Source organism: Brienomyrus brachyistius, unplaced genomic scaffold (genome assembly GCF_023856365.1).
Source record: "Brienomyrus brachyistius isolate T26 unplaced genomic scaffold, BBRACH_0.4 scaffold44, whole genome shotgun sequence".
Taxonomy (NCBI): Eukaryota; Metazoa; Chordata; class Actinopteri; order Osteoglossiformes; family Mormyridae; genus Brienomyrus; species Brienomyrus brachyistius.
In genome coordinates, this window is record NW_026042319.1 from 2,835,741 (window position 1) to 2,857,808 (window position 22,068).

Sequence of the window (22,068 nt, forward strand, 5' to 3'; positions counted from 1 at the left end):
ATTTCTAAAGGCAGAGTGTTTCAGTATTAAATATTTTACAACAGGCAATGTTATAAAAGACAAGGTATGCCCACTGGCATTGCCCCAGCCCCCGCACCTCTGTAGAAGCTTCCCACCCGCCTGGGCATGGAGTCACTGTAGATGTTACGGTTCTCCTTGGAGGAGGTGCCGTCCTCAGGGTGTGGGTCGTGGTACGCGCCCACCTAGACCACAGGATAAGCATTCATGCGTGTGCATGTGGGGGAGAGGGCAGGCTAATCATATGCACAGCCACTGCCACACTGTCTCATGCCAAAGCAGAGGTGACCCAGCCAAGGGTCATGGGGTCAAAGGTCAGGGTCAGGCACCAATTAGGATGGTGGGGGTACAGACCTCGTTTTTTTGGCGCGGTGTGTGAAATGGTGCGGTGTTGTCCCGTGTGGAGTCCTTAATTGGGGGTCGCATGTGGCTTGCCTCATTGGGAGTCGGTTCGCTCTGTCAATAGAACATACACACACAGTATATGTAATACATGAGCGTCAGGAACACAGAGAAGGGCAAAGGGCAAAGGGCAGAGTTCTGAAGGAAAAGGGCAAAGGGCCTGTATGTCTCTGGATATCCTAAATGCCTTCCCAGATATTTCAGTTCGGCCTTTTTGTCATTTGTCAAACAGGAATATGTCAGCCATTTTCACACACTGATAAAACAGCCAGAAGTGTCTGAAGTAACAGCTGCAGTACCACTTTTTTACCACATGGTGCCAGAAAAGTCAACCTCTGTAGGTCTTCCTAAGACAATAATGTTACTTACTTTTTAATGAATTGCATTTGTTATGTGCTATAAGAGCCTTACAGGTCAGTAGTATTTATTATTCTGATTATCATTATTATCCAGGCTCAAGCAGACAAGCTGTTGGGGTGGAGACTGACCCTGCTGACGTCATTGGTGCAGTCCTCTCGGGACGAGCCCCCGGAGTGGCGGGTGAGGGTCCGATGCTGCACCTGGGGGGAGAGGAGCTGCAGGCTGCTGGCGCGGGTGGGTGCACCCTGGCCCACTGCCAGCCCTGGGTCGGGCCCATGGGGGCGCTGTCGTTCACGGCGCACATACATAGAGTGGCGGTGGGGGCGCTGTTGCGACGAGAAGGGGCTGGTGTAGCCGAGGCCATAAGGGAAGGACTCCTGGGGAGCGGAGAGTGAGTGGGAGTGGGCTCCGCCCCCAGCCCCACCCCCAGATCCCCCTCCATCCAGCAGCTCTTGAGTTTTGGGCTCCTCTGAGTTTTTGTGCCGTGTGGCTGTGCGACGGGAGTCCAGGGTGCCGCCCTCCAGGCGAGGGTTGCCTCGTCCCGAAGGGCTGACGGCAGGTCGGTCGCCATGGCGACCCGATGGGCTGCCGGGGGCCGCCAGGTCCACACAGCTGGAGGGGAAGTAGCGTGGGCCGGCGGGCTCGTCTGGGTGCAGCCGTGCTTCGTTCAGGTTGCCCACGGACTTGGCATCGCTGAGCGCCCCGTGGCTCTTGGACAGGTTCAAGTAGGAGGCGGAGCTCTTGGTGGTGGTAGGCATGGAGCCATGTGTGGATTCCACGTAGCCGTGCCGACTGCGCTTCTCTCCGGCTTGGAGGGTGCTCGTCTTGCTCTCTACGAAGGACTGCCGGTTCTGCTGCGAGCGTGAGTTGGACTTCAGATACTTGGAACCTGCCGGGCCATCGCTGCCCTTGGACGGCACGTTGAAGTCAAACTCGCTCTTGCCCTTTGCTTCCTTGGGGCTGAGCAGCTGGGGCAGGTTGTTGTTGCCCATGTCCTTGCTGCAGGAGGCAGAGCGGTTGAGCGACTGGTGTTGGTAGGTCTTGGGGTGCAGCGTGGGGCTGATGCTAGCTGGCGGGGGCAGGTTGCCATTAAGGAAGCCGTCGTTGCCGTGGTGCAGGTCCTCATGCCGGGGTAGGCTGGAGCAGTCCTTGCTGTTGGACCGGTGGTGGCCTGAGCTCTTGCCCCCATGGCCCCTATGGGTGTCGTGATTCGAGCAGCATTAGAGCACAGAGCAAAAAACTGCAGCAAACATCAGCTCCCAAAATGCTGCTTCACCACTAACCATCCAATCTGATCTATTCCACCACATAATTTGATTAAACTAACCAAATAAGTCCATAATTAGTTGAACTGGGCATACTGCAGTAAATACACACAAAACCATGGAACAGCAGGGGGGTGGTGGTGGTTAGGAAGTCAGGATTGGGAACCCCTACTTAACACTGTGCCATCGGTGAAACAATGTTCACGATTAATGACACCCACTGATATACAATACAGTCTCCCTATGCTCTGGCTACCCTGTTACACGCTTCAAGGCCTTGGGGCATCCTCCGCTTGATCATTAATTAATTCTTCAAAGCCATTTATTCCACTAGACCCCCCCACTGCTCCCAACAACACGCCATGAGATGCATTTAAATTATTTATTAAGATCGCGTTGTTTGAAAAGGAATCTGTAGTGATGGATGAAATGACATTTCATGAACCATTTGCTATATTTTCTCACCCCACCAGATGGTGCTCTCTGTTCAAAAAATGGCACAGAGCATATCCCAAAGCAAACCAACAGCACCATCTACTGGGGTCAGAAAATACAGCAAATGGTTCATGAAGCATCATTTCATACATCACTAGTAATTTGTGTGGTGGCTTGTATCCAGTCAGAAGCTGATGTTAATTTTGTAAAGCTTCTGACTTCTCTAAAAATGTCTCCATTCATCAAGAAGTTAAAATGACCTGGAGACCCTCCTAGGGGCTAGAAGAGACACCCGTCTATGTGGTCCTGACCTTGTGGACGTGTTATTCTCGCCATGGTGGGACTTCCTCTTGGAAGAGCGAACTGGGTTGGGCGAAGGGGGGCCGGTGCGGTCCAGGAGGCGCTGGGTCTGGAAGACATGGTGGTTCAGGCTCTGCTCAGTCAGAAAGCGCTCCGAAGGGTCCAGCAGCAGGAGGTTCTAGGGGGAGAAGATACCAGGTGACCACATATCCTTCTCATCTTCTCCAAGATCAAACACGTACAATCCTCTTATGATGCCATTATGACGCATTGAATCTTCTTATGAATCATCAGGCTGGTATCAGAAAAAACCACAAAGACAGATGCTATGCTACCATCCAGTAACCACTTGTCCAATTCATTGTCACGGAGGTCTGTAGCCTATCCCACAGGCTATGGGCACAAGGGAGGGAATAACCCAGGATGGGGTGTCAACCCATCACAGGACACACATACCATTCCTACCTATGGGCAATTTGGTAACTCCAATTAACCTCAGTATGTTTTTGGACTGTGGGGGGGAAACCGGAATACCCGGAGGAAACACTTTGACAACACAAGGAGAACATGCAAACTCCACACACGGAGCAGAGACTCGAACCCTGATCCCAAAGGTGTGAGGCAACAATGTTAACCACAACAGCACTGTGCCATCCTGCCATGCTACAAGAGTAGTAATATTTCAATCCCTGTTATCTCTCTGGGAACAACTGGATGGTGTAATATAAGAAATCCTTGGTGGAAAAAAGTTCATTGTAAAAGTGTGTAACACCTTCAAATATCACCCTGGCCTGAATGTAAGTACAAGAGCAGAGATGGCAGGAATGCGCAGCAGTCAGCAGCAGTGCTGCGTACATAATCAAGGACTCGTCTGTAATTTTTGGTGCACTGCCCCTCCAGGTGGCTGGCCACTCAATTATTTTCCAAATTAATTCCAGTTAAAAATGGATGAACGTCACTGTTTATGGCCGTAACCTTTCAGAAAAAAAGTTTCTCATTATCTGGATGCAAGACATCGCAGAATACCGCGCCTGAAACATCAGAACACCGTCAAGAAATATATTCCACGTATTACTGTTGATGTGTTGATGTTGAAATAGTCATATGTTGGCATTAGTCACGTCTGAATTAATTTTCCACCTCTGAATAAATGAAAAAAAAAAAACATTCACTGTACTCTGAGTTCTTGGGTCTGTAAGTTCTTAAAGCACATGGGAGGAAATGGAATTAGACTCATTGGACTGGTTCCCGGTTGGATGTTTTCCACCTGAACATTAGCACTGGCTTAATTAAACTTCATAAGATGGATAAGATGGATGACTTCATCCCCTATTAATTACAGAGCAAAATATGATTTTATGAAAGCAACACTCCATAAATCCAACATTTATCCCTGACTGGATGCTGGTAAGCTGAACTGTGACTGGTCAGTTAATTCCAAGCCTTCAATGGGCTAAACCGTGATGCTGGGTGGGAAGATGGATGGATCCATGTTCTTGTCAGGTGAATGTGCTCTCAGAAAACCAGGCCCCCACCTTCATCAGGTCCAGCATCAACCCGCTGATGATTCCCAGGTAGCGTCTCTCCAGGGTCTGAGGGTGACTCACAGCAGGGAACTGGAACGCACACACACAGACACATACACACATGTTCGTATTCATATCTTTATAGGGACTCTCCATTCATTTCTATGGGAAAAACCCTAATCCCAACAATGACAGCCTTAATCCCCACCCAGCCCGAACCTTAACCATAGGTAAGCAAAGTACAAAACATTTGGCATTTTTAGGTTTTCGACTGCATCAGCAGGATCAGCAGAAATGGAACAAGTGGGGACCTGTCAAGCCCAACAAATAAACTCACAGTTGTTACTGGGCAGGATTTTCAAAAATAATTTCTATAATTGAAGATCTTGCTTCAGTTAATAATCTGCATATTAAAACTCTGGAAACTAAATAAAACTGGACACATGAAACAAGCATCATACTTCTAACAACTTCCATTGTTATGTTATTTTTCTAAACATGGGGCTTGGGAGTTGCTCCCCCCCCCCCCAACCAGAAGGTGGTATCTAGCAGCACCAGCAACGCATGGTGGATGCAAGTCATCCCTGCATGTGTCTAAAATCACATCCACCAAAATGCAGGGCAAAGTTAGATCTGCTGTTTAGCTTGTAGCACGGCCCAAGAGGGGGGTGGCTAAGCCTCGCTGGACTGTCGGCTCTTGAGGTGACATCCCATGGGTGACAGTGGGTGGCAATCGACGAGCCGGAGTTGCAGGGGTGCAGTGGATTGAACAGCAGCGAGGGTCAATCCACAAACGCCGCTGGCCCTTATCGAACCGGCAGATGCCTGAGCAACAAAAAACAGCGATCTGTTTCCTCTCCCTGGGGGGGGAATGCTTTCCCTGCTTTCCCGTTTCTCTGCTCTGTGGTTCCACCTGGGACCTTTTGTCAAATCCATATCAGCGACTGACTGACTGACTGTGGGGCTCGAACACAAAAGCAAAACTGAACAATAGTGTCACCAAGAAGCCCTCAACCGTCTGGCCGAGGTGTCGCTACGGTAACCAGACTCTGTCCATCCTCTGCGGCACCGTCAGCAAATGTCTGCCAATAATGTCTGCCTCTCTTTTCCAGGTCCGTCTCGCACGACACTCAGGGGCATCACTTATTTAGCAAACGCAAGAGCCACAAGATGGATGGATGGATGGAGAGAGCAGTACCCCTCCCTTCCTACTTGCTTGCTGTCCTACTTTCCCTGCCAGCCTAGTCCTGCCCCCGTTTTGCCTGAGGGGGATTCGCATTACTCCCACTGATGTCCCCCCCACCCCCCGAATAAAGCCTTGGTTTGGACCATGTCCTCCTGATTGGCTGCAGAGGCCATGCAATCGACTGGGCAACACGCCCATGTGTGTCACGCTTTGCATCGTACCCGAGTTCGTTAACAGCATTCTCACAAAAAAATCAGCCGAGACGATGGCCGCAAATACAAATATCAACATGTCACTCTGGTACTTAAACACTGTTAATTATGTTCATTAATCAAATCATGTTGCAGTTCCTCTGTGCTGTGCCATATGGTAAGGAAGCCCAATACATAATTTAGAAGCACAAACAGAAATCATTTTTAATTCATATGTTGTCAATATGTCCATAAATTAAATACATAAAAGAATATATAACTATTCTATTAAGCTTATAGAACTTGTAAGGAGGGGAAGACAGGCTATCTACACCACAAAGTAGAGGTTCTGCACACCACAGAGGGGAGGATCTCCACACCACAGAGGGGAGGTTCTCCAAACGGCAGAGGAAGGATTTGGCTTCAAGGTGACAGCCCGGTGCTGTGAGTCATTAGGATCCAGACAGGATCCAGAACTAGGACTTTGGCAGGATGGAGGAGTTTGGGAGAGGAAAAGGAAATGGGGGAGGAAGGGGGTATAGAGATAGAGGGAGTAAGAGAGAGAATTAAAAGAAAGAGGAGAGAGTTGAAGATGGATGAGATGGAGGAAGAGAGAAAAACTGAGGGATTGAAGAAAGTTGAGGATGAAGAAATAGGAGTGGAAAGAAATTTAAAGTAGGTGAGTGACAGAAGAGTGGAAGAATATAGAAGCTAGAGAAAGATGGAAGAGATAAGGCAGAGGGCAGAAGGGATTGCCCGTGGAGAGAGGGGGTGAGGAGGTACCCGCAGGCCGTGGAAGCGGGGGTTGTTGTAGAAGAGTTTCATCTGCTCAGGGGGCAGCGGCCCCAGAACCTTCTGGATGGTGTACAGCTGGTCAATCTCGCTCTCTCCTGGGAACAGGGGCTGTCCATCACTGAGCTCCCCCAGGATGCATCCCACCGACCACATGTCCACCGCCTTCCCGTAGGGGGCCCTGCAGTAAAGGACACACCACTAGCACCGTGACGCCCCCAGGGCTCAGCACGCCGCCTGCTAACCGTGCTTAACACAGAACTTAATGCTTAACACATACAGCTGTAAACTTAAAGTCATATGTCAAGTTTACAGCCACAGTAAAATTAGCGGGACACAACTATAAACTTCTAATACACCATAAGTAACCCTTTAAGAAATGCTACAATAAAACATTAGAATCCTGTGACAAAACAAATTCAGCTAAGTAGCAAAAGCACTTCGGCCAAAATCTTAAGCCATAAATTCCCTCCCCAGAGGTGAGTCTCTGTCTCTAACTCCGTGTTCATCTTGTCAGCAGGCTCTGCCAATTTTACCTGCCGAAAAACCTTTTCAGGTGATCAAATTCGCTACACATTTTCCATTTACAGCTTCCACGAGGAGATCGGGGCAAAAAAGGGAGAAGGAGGGGAGAAGAGATAAAAAATCATGACTGAGGGGAGCAGAAAGAGACAGAGGTAACTGAGGATGTTGGAAGGACACGTTTGAGTTGAAAAGCTTTCAGCGAAACCCAAACGTTTGCGTGACTGGAATTCATATATGCAAAAAGCCTCTCACATGGTCCAGCCTTTTCACTTTTTCCCAGCTATTTAGTCAATTTCCTGCAGTTGAAAATGTGACATTTAAATATATCTGACCTCAACTTTATATTGAACGGGGGGGGCGGGGGGGGGCATGGAATGATCTAGACAGAGCCATTGAACATTGGCACAGCTCCAGTTGGAAAAAGTCAGGATTTCAAAAACGGCATATTAACTAAAAGATGGATTTAGATGATGAGTCACAATCCTGAACTAAGAAGATGAGAACGTGTTTGTGTCATTGTGCCATCGTGTCCCATTCATTTCTCATATAAATGTTTATGTAGGCAAAAGGCAAACACTTCAGGCCTCACTTATATACGCATGTACATATACATGGGGGGGACTCACCCCAGCAGCAGCTCTGGGGAACGGTACCACCTGGTGGCCACATACTCGGTGTAGTTGGCATTGCTTCCCTCGGAGAGGTTGCGGGCGAAACCTGGGGAAAGTGGTGAGAGGGAGGGGTGTGACTGTTTAGTAAGTTTATCATTCCTCAGAACAGCTCACTTACAGCCTGCCCATCACCCCTCCCAGCAGCTCACTCACACCCCGCCCATAACCCCTCCCAGCAGCCCACTCACACCCCGCCCATAACCCCTCCCAGCAGCCCACTCACACCCCGCCCATAACCCCTCCCAGCAGCCCACTCACACCCTGCCCATAACCCCTCCTAGCAGCCTACTCTGACCCCGCCCATAACCCCTCCCAGCAGCCCACTCAGACCCCGCCCATAACCCCTCCCAGCAGCAACTTCACATAGATCCACCACCAAACTAGACTGAGCGATTCATCCTCTGATTTCCACTGCTGCACCCAGATTGTTTACAAAGTCCCATATGGGGTATGAATCCTAAACTGAGGTATGTTCAACTTCATCTTAAGGTATCTACAAAAACTCAACCAGAAAAATCTGGTAATCTGGTATGATTCTAGTAATGTGGCAATTTCTCTGCAGTAACTGCTACAGCCCACTAGGGGGATCAAGAAACAAAAACGGAACTGCAGTTGAGTAGGATGAGCTAGATTTCATTCAGACAATGTCCGTCTCCAAAGTCACCTCTGCCTTTACAGTCTAGGCTCTCGGTTTGGCCGGATTTGGAGGACGAGATGAGATGCGGAAACAGCCAAATGCCACCAGTGATAAATAAACGGAAGACACCAAAGATAGAGTGAGAATATAAATCCTCATGTCACTCCCCCAGACCTGCTGCAGTCTATTTAACGTGTTTTTGCTCCAAACTTCTCAGACTGGCAGCTGTTGGTAAAGCAAAGAGTAATGCCTGATATTGATAACGCAGCGCGGCCGGTGACAAGTGGCGTCACGCACTCAGCCTACACCCTGAGCCCATTTCAGAATTTCCATGGCAGAAACAAGCGCCAACGTATTAACGACTAAATATTTTGGATTCAAAATATATGACTCTGAAACCAACACGGGATGCTGCAGATTAATGGCCGGTATCCACTTCACAAGGTGTGTTTTCTTCTTAATGTTGCTCAGCACCGCTGAGAGCCGCATTATCGACGATGTGAACAGCGGACGCTTCTTCCCGCGCGCAGGATACCAGCACGGACAAAACAAAGATAAGCTAACAGGCCCGGCGTGGCTTTGTGTCATCGAATCGAAGCTGATGGTGGGAGGTGAATTCCTGCAGTGGGGACGCCTCCCCCCCCCCCCACCATCACGCGGGACCCTGTAAACAGTAAGGCCATTTTGACTCACCGAAGTCACAGAGCTTGAGAACATCATCAGAGCTGATAAGGAGATTTTCAGGCTTGATGTCTACGGTGGCAAGGGAGGAGACGGAGTGTTTACAGAGCAGTAAAAATACACAACCAGCAACCACACAGCAGCTAGAGGGGGAGCTTAATATGTGGTTATAATTGCAATTATGAAAAATGTACCTCACTGATCAACACAGGAAATGCTGAGTTGTACAACATAATAAAAAAAACTGGTAACCTGTTACTTCGCACTCATTTGGATATTCAACAAGTTAAATTTACTCGAGCTCAGAAACATGACCCTGTACAATGTTCTGTTCGCAGACTGGCATCATTCTCAGTACAACACTTTTGTTTCTCCAAGTACTTCATACGGTCGTGTGGCATCACGCTCTGCTCCCCTACAGCTGGCGCTAATGCCAGTGAAACACGACACAACTCACTCGGATGGAAAATTAATAAAAGTAAATTCTCACCTTTATCTCCGAGTAACTGAAAAGTTAGACTGTTTTTGGTGGACGACATGGAGTTCTGATGTGATCCACAAGGCTTATGGGATCCAACTTCAAAGATAATCCCAGTTTGGTCTTAAAATGCCCACAATCTACTTAGTCGGTCCAAGCTTCCCAGCCAACCTGCGAAGGTTTTAACTCTCGCAATGCTTACAAAATGCTATGCAGTCTCATTGTGACCATGACATGCAGTGCCTTTGGGAACCAGCATCTATCTGCTATGCTGCCGTTCCTCACTTTGATCTACCCCGAAAAGAACGACCTCAGTACCTGATCTAGGATGGAAATCTGGTCTATAGCCACAGATAGGCTTTTTTCCAGGGCTTCACAAAACCATCAGATGTTACCGCCGCCCTACTGGGCATAACGATTCTACCTCTGCTTGCCTCCTTTCGTGGGCAACCTCATTATAATGAGGGCATCAACATACACTAGATGACTGGGAAAAGTCTTAAGAATCCAGAAAAATTCCCAGAAACTGTATGATGCAAATAAAAAGCCCGAGTCTTTTTCCCACTTAGTCCTTTAGCTGGCAAAGAAATTGTTCCATTGTTTGCAGAGAGAAAATCAGTTGGCACAAAACAAGAAAGAGATTTACACGTTTCCACCAGGGGATTTCTGGCAAAATGTGTGACTGTTCTGCATGTTTACTGTAGTAGGTGTTTATACCATTAAAGTTTACAGACGGGCAGCAGTACCTACTGTTTCTGTACTAAAAAGAACATTATTGTGGAAAGTCTCCTTGGCTTGTGGTTGGAAGATTCGTATAGTTCCCAGAAAGTGTCCTGTTATCCCTCCCTTCTCTTGCCTGTACTTAGCCTCAAGATTCCATGGGAACTAAGCACTGGTGGTTTTACAGGGTAAAAAGACCATCATTTTATTACAACTATAACATAAACCAGGAGTGTGTTAAAGGAGGTGAGGATTTTCAACATGTTATGGGCATCTCTGGGTTTGCCAGGCACTGTGTGATCATTAACAGCAAATTCAGTTTTCCCTTATAATTCGTACTTTCGAAACACTGAGGTGAAGATCTGAGGGTTTGCTCTGGATGGCCCCCCAAGCGAGGCCGCCTTACCCCTGTGAACGATGTCGTTCTTATGGCACCAGTGGATGGCTTTGATGAGCTGGTAGATGTAGTTTCGCACTTTCTCGGGTGGAGCACCGTTGGGCAGCTCCTCCAGCAGCTCCAACATGTTCTGGAAGCAAACGTCAGAACCCTCCCGTCAGAACCTGAACTGACCTGTGAGCGCCGAGTCCAGAAGGACTGCGCATACGTGCATAATACCTTTATGGGCATGATCTTTTAATTTTCTTCGTAAATCCCTCCGAACTAACAGCACACAGGCTTAACAAAAACAGAGCGCCGAATGGAAACGCTCTCGGAGGGTGAGACTACGTGAATCTTGCCCCCCCCCCCATGCAGACCTTCTCCACATATTCGAAGACCAGGTAGAGCTTGCCCCTCCTACGGAACGCCTCCTTCAGCTCCACGATGTTCTCCTGCTTGAGGGTGCGCAGCATCTTAAGCTCCCGCAGTGTGGTCTCCTTGACCTCCTCATTCTCTGCAAGGTGGGGGGAGACAGGGGAGAAGGTGGGGGGCGGATCTTTCATTCAAGGACTGAAACACTGACCTTTATTTACAGATAAATCCCAGTCCACCACTGGCAACTGCCTGCACATTATTTAATTAATTATTTAATACTTATATCCCCCAATTATAGTCAGTAAGTTATTTAGTACAATTAAGTACTAAAACCAGTTTTCAAAGGTGGGATATCTGACTTCAGCGGTGGCCAAATGATTAAATAAAATTAATGCTTAAGCATCTTACTGGAAACATACATGGGTCATGTTTTAAGTATTATATGAATGATCTGGCCCCAAACTCAGTTCCGCAGTCAGCTAAGATCGACGAAACAATATGAGAAGCCTGAGCTCTGGACTGATTGTCGTCAGACTGATGTCCACAAAAGGGCATTAAAATCTGATTACCCAATTAACCGCAGGAGCATCTTACCTTCGCTGTCCTTGAACTTCTTAATGGCCACAATTTCATTTGTCTCCTGTAAGAGAAGCAGAGTAAGTTATTTTGGAGGGTGCAGGGGATTCTGAGAGGAGTCCTGGACGAGCTTTAGGGTCACCTCACTGGCACAGATTACCAGGCAACAACACTGGCAGTGAAAGTTACCAAGCGGTGGGAGTGAACACTGAGACGGCGGACGGCACATGCCAAACACGCACCGTGTGAAAGAGTAATTCTTTCCGGATTCATTTTTTTTTTCAGCGAGAACATCATTTAAAATCAGGTGCTGAGGAGACCACAGGAGAATTATCAGGTCGTAGTCTGACAGCCCCCTGTCACAAAATGCAACAAGCTAGATGTAAATAAATATTTAATAACACATTTTAAATATTGATATCTACATAAAATCTATTTGTAGCCCATGGACTGAAGCACGCTCATTTGTGTGCCGGCAGATAGCCTGATGAGCGCTCGCACGTGTTTTGAACATCACACGAATTATTGAAGATTCCCCAAGCTGACCTTCAAACATAAAGTAAGATTTAATTACAGCCTCAGCTAATCCCATGTCTGCGTGTCCTCTGGGCATGGGGGAGGGGTCAGGGCTGAGGGCGGTTTTATTTTAGGTGGTGAGAGTCCCCGGAAAAGCCCAGAAGCCTGGGAATACCTGCTTGTTCCGTGCCATTCCTGTCCTCATTACTGTAGCTGCTGAGAAAGACGTGGACACCCCCCCCCCCATCCCAGCACATGGCTTGGCTGTTCCTTCATACCTATCAGTACATCAGGGACATGCAATGGACTGGGGCTGGGGTAGAGCCTGCTCACAGCTCACAGCCCAGCGACTGAGACCCCTACATAACACCCTACAGTCTGTCACATGGTTGTCAAAACTCTACTTTCCTGTCAACCCTACACCAGCAGCCTCCCCCGAGTTCAGCCAATGAAGGCTGCACTGCCTCTGCAGATGTAATTAAAAATTTTACCTCAATCATTTTAATTTATCAGAAAGGTTTACCTGTCTCCCCAAAGCTATCTCACCTTGATGGAATTTTTTTTACATGGAAACTCAAAGAAAAGATCTCACTGCAGTCTCATTACGGGATGACAGGGGTCACAGACAGACATCCCTGGTTCTCCTCAGTCTTCCCAAACCCTTTCTTCTATGTGGAAATGTAATCAACCTAAACATTAATTTCTTCATGGTTGCTTGTGGAAATTTCTAGTATTCACCTGAACCTCGTCCTTGCTTCAGACCGGAGGTAGTGGACCTCTGAATGGTGATATATTCATTTAATGTCTCACATCTTATGAGTTAATTACCTATAACACAGTGACCTATACAAATTCTTTCCTGTACTGTCAAAAGTATCGACGTATGCAACCCTGAGTCTCAGCCTTGTGTGTCATGTACACATTATGTTGTGGGGACCACATATCCTCACAATGTGATAAGAAACCTGTTATCCTTTGTGGGGACCATTTTTTCAGTCCCCACAAGGGAAATGTCAATTAAAAGAAATCTGTGACTGCAATCAAAAAACTAAAAATTGTCTAAGTCATAAATTTTATTGGGGGCGGCATGGTGGTGCAGTGGTTAGCACTGTTGCCTCACACCTCTGGGACCCGGGTTCAAGTCTCCGCCTGGGTCACACGTGTGTGGAGTTTGCATGTTCTCCCCATGTCGTCGTGGGGTTTCCTCCGGGTACTCCAGTTTCCCCCCACAGTCCAAAAACATGCTGAGGCTAATTGGAGTCGCTAAATTGCCCATGGGTGTGTTTGTGTGAGTGAATGGTGTGTGAGTGTGCCCTGCGATGGGCTGGCCCCCCATCCTGGGTTGTTCCCTGCCTCGTGCCCATTGCTTCCGGGATAGGCTCCGGACCCCCCGCGACCCAATAGGATAAGCGGTTTGGAAAATGGATGGACGGATGAATTTTATTTGGTTCCTTGGGGTTAAGGTTAGGGCTGGGTAGGGATTAAGGATGCTACTGTTGGGATTTGGGTTAGGCCCACAGAAATGAATGGGAAGTCCCCACATAGATACTTAATCTGTGTTTGTGTGTGTGTGTGTCTGTGTGTGTGTGGTCGTAAGGCTGGTACAGACTGTGTGACAAGTGATGCCGCTGAGGTTGACAGCCACATAAATAAATGGATGCCACAGCAGGCCCCCCCGCTGCCTGGAGGAGAGGGATGAGGCCCAGTACGGACTGAATATGCGGCGCCACGTTCCAGACGCCGCCAGTGATCAGTGCTCCTTTGTACTTCTACAGAGTCATGCGACTTTCTTGTCCCCGAGGTCCACAGTGGACCATAAGATCTTCTGAAGGACCCATTGTTCTGTGTGTGTGTGTGTGTCTGAGTGTGTGTGTGTGTGCTGCAAGCCGCTCTCCGTTGGCACTGCTGAACATCGAGTAGGGGTAGTACCGCCTTCTGGCCTCTCAGGGGCGCCAGCAGCCGTCATGTTCAGGGGAATCGCCAGGGGTAAAATAGGGAGCACACACTAGGGAGAACCTGGCTGGTCATGTGGGGTGCTGTGGAACAGGAAAACAGCACTGAGACACACAAAGCACTTCACTGTGACCTTGTGTTAAGAATCCCAGCCCGCTGACTGTGAACGTGCTGAGAATGGCCCCCACGTGTCCCAGCGCGCCAACTGAGAAGGATGGCGCTTTAAATAATGACACTCACCCTAGCGGAACCAAACGTGAATACTAATCATGTTGATTACCCATTAGATGGGACTACAGCCAAGAGAAACTGGAATAATGAAATATTATAAGCAGTGAATATGAATAAGGCAGAGCAGATTGTATCTGACAAACACGCATCCCTGTTCCCCTTATTAGCTGACTACATTTGATGGATCAATCACTTAAAATTTGCGGCAGTGTTGCGTTGTAATTGGACTAATTCTGAATAAAGGTTTTTGCGATTCTTCTTTTTCCAAGACTGGTGAACAAGTAATCCACTGGAGGAACAGTGGGCGGGAAATGAAAATCCATGCACCTGGAGAACTGGCAGTGAGTGGCAAGGTGAATGTAAGGAGATCAGGCATTATTAACCGATCAGAAACGAGAGGCGGGAGGCTAAAGATCACTTAAAGGAACCTTAATGGTATTTATCACCTACCTTGTGTTTACGCCTCTCAGTTGTCTATCTTCTTATATTTATTCTCTATCTGTTTATGCCATAGTTGTTAATTGTCTATTGTCATGGTGCCTCCAACTATTGCAAGCTGTGCCAACACAAATTTCCACCAACCTCAACTGTGTGACAATATTCTTATTAAGTGGCACTGCCTCAAGCAATGGGCAGACTAGGTGCTTATATGGAAACCAGGCATTATTAACTGATCACAGAACCGAAGTGAGAGACGAGGCATTTCTGAAGGGGCTATACATTGTTTACACAGATCACAGCAGCAGTTCATACTAAAGGGATGACAGAAAGCATGGAAGGAAAGAATCTGACCTGAATTTGACCTTTGGGACGGGCAAGGGCTAATGGTAAAATCCAATTGAAGCAAATACACAAATATTCATCTATGATGTGGTAACACTATTACACCCCTTCCTCTGAATCACATCCTGCTGCTTTTTCCTAAAACACTCGTCTCCTCTCAAGTCACAATAACACGCCAATACTCTCATGAAATACACAGCTTGCTCAGTTAGTGCAATTCTTCAGTGCCTCCTAACATAATTCACATTTCTAACCTTTCACATATAAGGTCAGAAATGACAACACATATATTGCCTGGTTGCGTGACAGAAGGTGGATAAAAAATAACAGGAAGAGCAGAAAAGTCGCTCTTGTGTCCTCAAGAAAAACATTTATATCTGAGAGATTAGATTACCACAGGCCAAATTAATACTGAATGCTGAATGCTAGAGAACATCTAACCATCATATAACTTCTTATCCTGTTCAGGGGGGAGGGGAATTACTTACACAGGCTACCAGTCTATCATAGGGCAGATACACACCCACACACACACAGATGGGTAACTACAGCTTTGTGGGGACTCTCCATTCATCCATCCATTTTTCAAACCGCTTATCCTACTGGGTCGCGGGAGGTCCGGAGCCTATCACAGGGCACACTCACACACCATTCACTCTCACACGTACGGGCAATTTAGCAACTCCAATTAGCCTCAGCATGTTTTTGGACTGTGAGGGGAAACCGGAGTACCCGGAGGAAACCCCACGACGACATGAGGAGAACATGCAAAGGCTGTGTCTGTTCTACAAATAACCCTACACATGTGACCCAGGCGGAGACTTGAACCCGGGTCCCAGAGGCAACAATGCTAACCACTGCACCACCATGCCGCCTCTCTCCATTCATTTATATGGGAAAAACTCTAATCCTAACATGAAGACCTTAACCCTTATCCAGCCCTAACCTTAACCACAAGTAACCAAACAAAATGCTTTTGGCATTTTTAGTTTTTTTATTGCATTCAAAATGGTCCCCACAATGACAAAATAACAGGTTTTTATTACATTGTGGTGGACATTTGTCCCCACAATGTAATATAAAGATAATCTACTCAGATGGACACACACACACACACACACACGCACACACACACAAAGCCACACGCAGATACACAGACACACACAGACATCCTCTGGAGATGAGTCATCATGCCACTCGTTCAGAAGAGGCTGTAGTTCTGAATATTTAATTCTTGGGTCAGGCAGGACAAACCAAAGGAAAGGATGGTGAATGGAGGTTTATGAATCCCGTTACATATGAGCGGACTGTGAGGAGTGGCAGGGATCTCACTGGTGACAGACCGCGTCCCTCCGTCTCATTATTATACCAAAAATTATTATATCAAAAATTAGTCTATTAAATATTTTTTAAGAAATCAGAACAATAATGAATAAAACATGAACAAGGAAGATGAAGGTTAGACTGAAAATAACAACCTACTAAAACGGTTTGTTTTGTTGGGGAAACTAGAAGACTGTTAGACAAGTAGCCATACGGAGAATGAGGAAAATGCAGGAGCACAGGGCTGAAATGGGGGGGGGGGGCATAGGATGAGGGACGGTCCAGCTATGGGGATGAAATGGGGGGGGGGGGGGGGCACAGGGGCCACAGGATGAGGGACAGTGCAACTGTGGGGCTGAAATGTTGTTGCACGCCTAATAATTTGGCTTCATGCTAGAGGCTTCCAGTGTCTGACCTAAAAATAGCAAGGAGGGTGCCTTTGTCCCTGTGACCCCACCCCCACCGTGAGGGTCCATTGGTGAATGAGGTGTAGGACAAAATGAACAGGAAGCCCAACCCACCAGGCGGACACGATACAGAGCAGGAACTCGACCTTCAACGCCTCTTACTGAACACACAACACTGCGGGCGTCGCCACAGGATGCCGGAGAAGGACGACGCACTGCATTTGCGTGTTTATTTGTAGAACAGACACAGCCTCTTTCGCTGTGCCTGACACGCCGAGGCTGCGTGTGAATGCGTCCGGTATTCTGTCCAACACCGTGATTCTGGACCAAAAGATACTCGCTAAATTTAGGGCAACGTTTACTTATTAGCCAGCCTCGGCACTAACTAGCCAGCGGCTATATTTAGCAGACTGCTGACAAGAGCTCGAGGTGGTCGCCACGGTAACGCCGCCGCCGCGGCACGCGCTCCACGATGACTGTGTGCGAGTCGGCGAAGAGGCGCAGACGCCGTAGGGCGGTTTGTGCTCCGCAGCCCTCGCTGTGTTATACTGTGACCGATACGCTCTCTGCGTTTGAGAAATGCGCATGTAGAGGCAACATTCCCGACAAATGTTTCCCATTTTCACAGCAGAGCATCTGCACTGACTGTGCATTGCTGTGGGCAGCGACGGCGCTACTCTGAAGTCATCCTCCTCATTCCCACACGCCTTCTGAACACACTCCTTCTACACTAAATACACATCTGATTTCTCTTAAACGATCACTATCCCCCCCCCCAAAAAAAAGGCGGAATTTCTAAAAGGAAACATTTTCATAAAGCATTTCATAAAGCATTTTTTTAAATCACTGGTCCCACAGCATTGTGCGATAGAGTACTAATTATCTGGCGTGTGATACAACACGCAAACACGGAGCTTCCCACAATGTCGGAGTCAAACATCCGAACCTAACGGTGATGCACATGCACGTTTTTGAGAATTATTATAAGGAATAAGGGTTACGAAGGGAATCTTCAACAATACTAGTTACAGGCAGAAAATCTGTACTTTAGCCTGATTACGCTGGAGCAGATCTGACACTACAACTGACTGAGTATTTCTTGCCGTAGTAACCGAGCCGTTCCTCCGTCCATCCTGATAAACTTCATTGCCCCCCCACCATACCGTCACCCAAGGACTCAAATTCCTACTCATTTACTAATTAGCATGGTCTTTAACCATCATTAGATATCCATCTACATTAAAATTCTAAGTGAGGTAATTAGGGAACAGGATTAAACTACTTTTAGGTTTGTCTGATTAGTGTTTATTTGAAGCTTCTCACTTGATCACTTTAAATGTAAAACATACAGAACTTAGTTTAACAGAATTCATGTCTACAATCAGTTTCTAGGAGAGAAGATGTTTACAGTGTAAACATTGCAGGTTATCAGGGGTAAAATCACTCATGGTGGACAGGATTTCATGAGCTGACGTGCTCCATCTCCACATCTGTGTTTGACATGAATTAATCTTTCTTTCTGCTCCTGTATGACACCGGGAAAGTGAGTCACTTGCTGCAGGGCCAGTGTCATTATTTATTTAACCGCTCGGACGAACTGCAGGGATCTCGTAATGCAAAGCAATCTCTGTTACATGCAAAACGACCTGCGAGTTCATTTCCCCTAGAAGTCGGACTTCAGAACAAAGTCAGAACCCAAGTATGACAACCATTTACACAAGGGTTAACCATTGTGGCAGTCTGCTGATAGCCCACAATTCCTACCTTGTTTGCTTTGCCTGGTGTATTTTTCATGTTTCACACAAGCAGAATTAGACTTTGCTTGCACATGACGTGCCAATCACCAGGACAGCTTTTCCCAGTGCTTAAAGAATGTTCATAAAAATGCATCTGGCAGCTCCAAACAGATGGTAAACTCTGTGGAATCACTGAATAATCTGTACAAATCAACTAACATGGAGTTACAGAAAACACTGCGCTGTCGATAATGTTTCAGTGTGCAGAGCCAGTCAGCGTCGGCCTTTCAGCCATCGCAGTCACACCAGGAGGCTACTCCCAAACCCTCGCCACCCTGTGTGTAAAGAAAGCTGTTCTCTGCCCATTTTTGGGCATGAAGTTTGGGACACGACTTTTCACTACATATGTATATTTGACAACTCAGTAGAGTTATGAAAGTGATGTATGAAAGGTCAGTGAGCAATCCCACGTGCATTTTAGACAGCGTAAATGTGACGTGGCCATGTCTATCAATACGAAATATTTGGAAACAAACTGGAAAGTATATATCTTAATATATAATAATCCAGGTTGTACCGATGTACAGTATACTACTGATGAGCTGATGAACGGCCAATGATGAGCTGTTTTGTACATAAACCAAACTAACTAAAACACGATGATCTAACATCATCTAATGTGTAGTCATCTGAAAAAGGGCCAGAGGAAATTAGCTCGTCACAACAGAAAGAGGGAAAAAATTAAATCCAATTACCATATCGACAAGTGTCCTGGAAGCGGGGGGCTGCCAAAGGTCACCCCACCCTGTGTGTGAAACGTGGCCCTGCATCACTAAGAGGGCTGTATGCGTCCTTCCAACATGATAAAGTCCTGTCCAGTGGGGGTGCATTGGAACACAGCCCTCACTCTGCCCAGATCCCGGCATTAATACCTCATCGGAACTATTATCAAGCGTTTTAATGCATTTGTCTGAATTGTTATTGGAAAAACTTCTTAACAGCGTTAACAACTAAAAAGTTATTAGTAAGAAGAAAGTTATGAAAAAGAAATGAATAAAAACAGATGAACGTTTAATACAATTGAAACTACTGAGACGCTTTTAGCAGCTCCGTGTCCTTAGACTATAACATCTCTAACTAATCTGACTGGTTCCACTCAGTTCACTTCTCTGCGTGCAATTTTTCTCCCCATTTTTCTCACCTGTCCCGAAAAGCTGCCCGGATGGATCCATGTGGCGTGCTTTGGGAATGGACTCTGAAATGCGACAAGTGAGTGCATCTCGGTCCCTCGAAATCAGCTCAGGACACATGCGGCTAGAGTGTCGTTCACCGCAGAGAGAAACGCATAATACAAATGGTCATGGCGCAGGTTTATCAACACGTCTGCTGATGGTGATGTCACTGCAGAGCAGGGGCTCTGACATCACTCACTGGGGGGTATTAATAAGACCTGGTCTTCAGGTCCTCCTTTGCTATCCGAGTCTCAAACTTGCAAATGTTTTACCCTGAATTGGCTTCAAAGGGAGTTAGAAAGTTGTTACTCTGTGATGCCCGTCAGACCGGCTAGCATCTCCGTTATAAATCATACTCATCTCCGGAGCTGAGCCGGCCAGACAGAATCCGGGCCCCTACCCAGCGCAGACACGGCACTCTGGGAAATTATAGGGGCAAAATAACCGCATGAAATTCATTTTGATGGGCAATCAGTCGAGCGGGATAGAATCACCTCTCCAAATTTTATTACTCGAAACTGGTGTCACCTCGATTGTATCAGATTTACCCAGCATGCTCTTTCTCTGGATGACCTGGCGATGGGTTTGCTTAGAGGAAACCCAGGACCAGTGAGATGCTAACTGGGGCTCTTCTATACACCATCTCCTCTGGGGAGCCTGTAAATGGAGCTTCGCTGCCGGCTTCAGTGTTTGCATTAAAGTTTAAAAATGCAGCCACAGCCCCACCCAAGAGCAAAAGCAAAATCCACAGGATGCCGCCCAAGCAGCAGAGGCGTGGATGGAGACAGAATGTACAACAAGCTAAAAGGTGGTTTAATTATACGAACCTGACAGAAAATCCAGCTTCTGGCTACCAGCATTCTGGACGGGAGGTTTTGGGAGAAGGGAAAAAAATACAATCACCTTCGTGAATGACGCTGAATCTCAGAATGCCGTGAGGAGCCACTCGATTGTTCCCACCTCCTTGGCAAGAGAAGTGAGCAGAGCATCACACGAGAATGAAAACGACGGCGCCTCCAGCAGGATGTCTGCTGCACAGCGGGGGGGTGGGGGGGCCTTCTTGACTTTGCGTCATACTAATCTCAAATAATTTTCAGTATTTCTAGAAAGCCAAAGCATATTAAGGATATACAATATTTGAAAGAATTATGTACTGTATATATATATATGCAAAAACATATAGTACTGATCTTAATGACAAACTAGTCATAAGCATTTAACACATTAACATAAGTGATAATTGGCCATATTGTGAAAATATCCCTGTTTGGCCTAAAATTTGCCTGACGGAAGATATCAGTGAACACTCAGGCCAGCTTTATTACATGTATACAGAGATCTCCTTTGCTTGCTTTGGTTCCAGGACAAGTATCAAGGATCAGAATTTCTTAAAGCAAAATACCCCAGGAATTCAATCAGGTAAATCGGGCCCAGGGTTGAGAAGATGGAAGCTCTTTCTTGGAAGCACACACACACACACACACACACACAGAGTACAGACTAGCCCCTTCCCAGAATTCTGGCAGCCAGTCACATGACGCAGGGACAGGACACGTGGCCAGTCACTGCGGGTGTATGTATTTTTAGCTGTGGAGTGCGCTTTCGGCCGCGATGGTGTCAGGGTAACACTGCCGGCCTAGATGAGGCTGTCATAGACACTCTGTAGGTCTCTGCGTATCACAGGCAGCTCAGGGTAGGTCAGCCAGGCTGAGGGGGGCCGTCCCCCAGCGAGTGAGCCGGCCAAACCCACCCGGGCGAGACGCAGGTTGTGAGCGTCCTCTCTTATGTTCCCAATTTGCATAGTCTGATACGACTAACGTTACACCTACCCCCCCCCCCCCCCCAAATAACATGCTAAGTCTGGCTACTCATGTAGCGCATCTAAACAAACTCAACTCGTTTGTACATCAAGGCAAATGGGCAAGAAGGAACACAGGATGGGGGGGGGGGGTGGCGGCTATTAATAAATGATAAGCATTAACAGCAAAAAACACTTTTGGAGGGTAATGAATTACTGACGGAGGGAATGTAATGGAGCGTCTTCTTAATGATCGCGTTCAGGGTGGCGGTTGACTGAAAATGATGTTCAAGGCCGCCAAAGGCCGGCTGTTTGTCACTGTCGGAGGGGCGTGTGGGGGTCACATAGGGGTGCGGGGTAATGAGGGAAACGTCAGGGGTCCAAATCAAAGGCCTTCCATTAGTACGACTGGATTACCGATGACGTAAAGGCCTTTTCTGTGACCGGGACTAAAGCGTGAGCAGATTTACACAGTTTTGACATTCACACACGAAAGACCATCCCAAGGTACAAAGGCCTGTGGGATGTAGGAAACGAGCTGGAAATGTAGACGCGGTGTACAAGGATAAAGG

The 22,068-nt window shown here is 47.2% G+C and overlaps 1 protein-coding gene across 3 annotated transcripts in view; it reads right to left on the minus strand.

Moving 5' to 3' along the window:
- LOC125722979 (cyclin-dependent kinase-like 5) overlaps positions 1 to 22,068 on the minus strand; it is a 49,311-nt gene that overhangs the window by 9,672 nt on the left and 17,571 nt on the right. For all 3 annotated transcript variants that reach the window (XM_048999312.1, XM_048999311.1, XM_048999310.1), the window contains exons 4-14: positions 11,536 to 11,581; positions 10,944 to 11,080; positions 10,594 to 10,714; positions 9,002 to 9,061; positions 7,627 to 7,717; positions 6,467 to 6,656; positions 4,316 to 4,396; positions 2,792 to 2,958; positions 909 to 1,974; positions 373 to 474; positions 98 to 203 (exon numbers count right to left, since the gene is read on the minus strand). In XM_048999312.1, the coding sequence (XP_048855269.1) occupies positions 98 to 203; positions 373 to 474; positions 909 to 1,974; positions 2,792 to 2,958; positions 4,316 to 4,396; positions 6,467 to 6,656; positions 7,627 to 7,717; positions 9,002 to 9,061; positions 10,594 to 10,714; positions 10,944 to 11,080; positions 11,536 to 11,581 (2,167 nt within the window). The remainder of the gene's footprint in view (positions 1 to 97; positions 204 to 372; positions 475 to 908; positions 1,975 to 2,791; positions 2,959 to 4,315; positions 4,397 to 6,466; positions 6,657 to 7,626; positions 7,718 to 9,001; positions 9,062 to 10,593; positions 10,715 to 10,943; positions 11,081 to 11,535; positions 11,582 to 22,068) is intronic.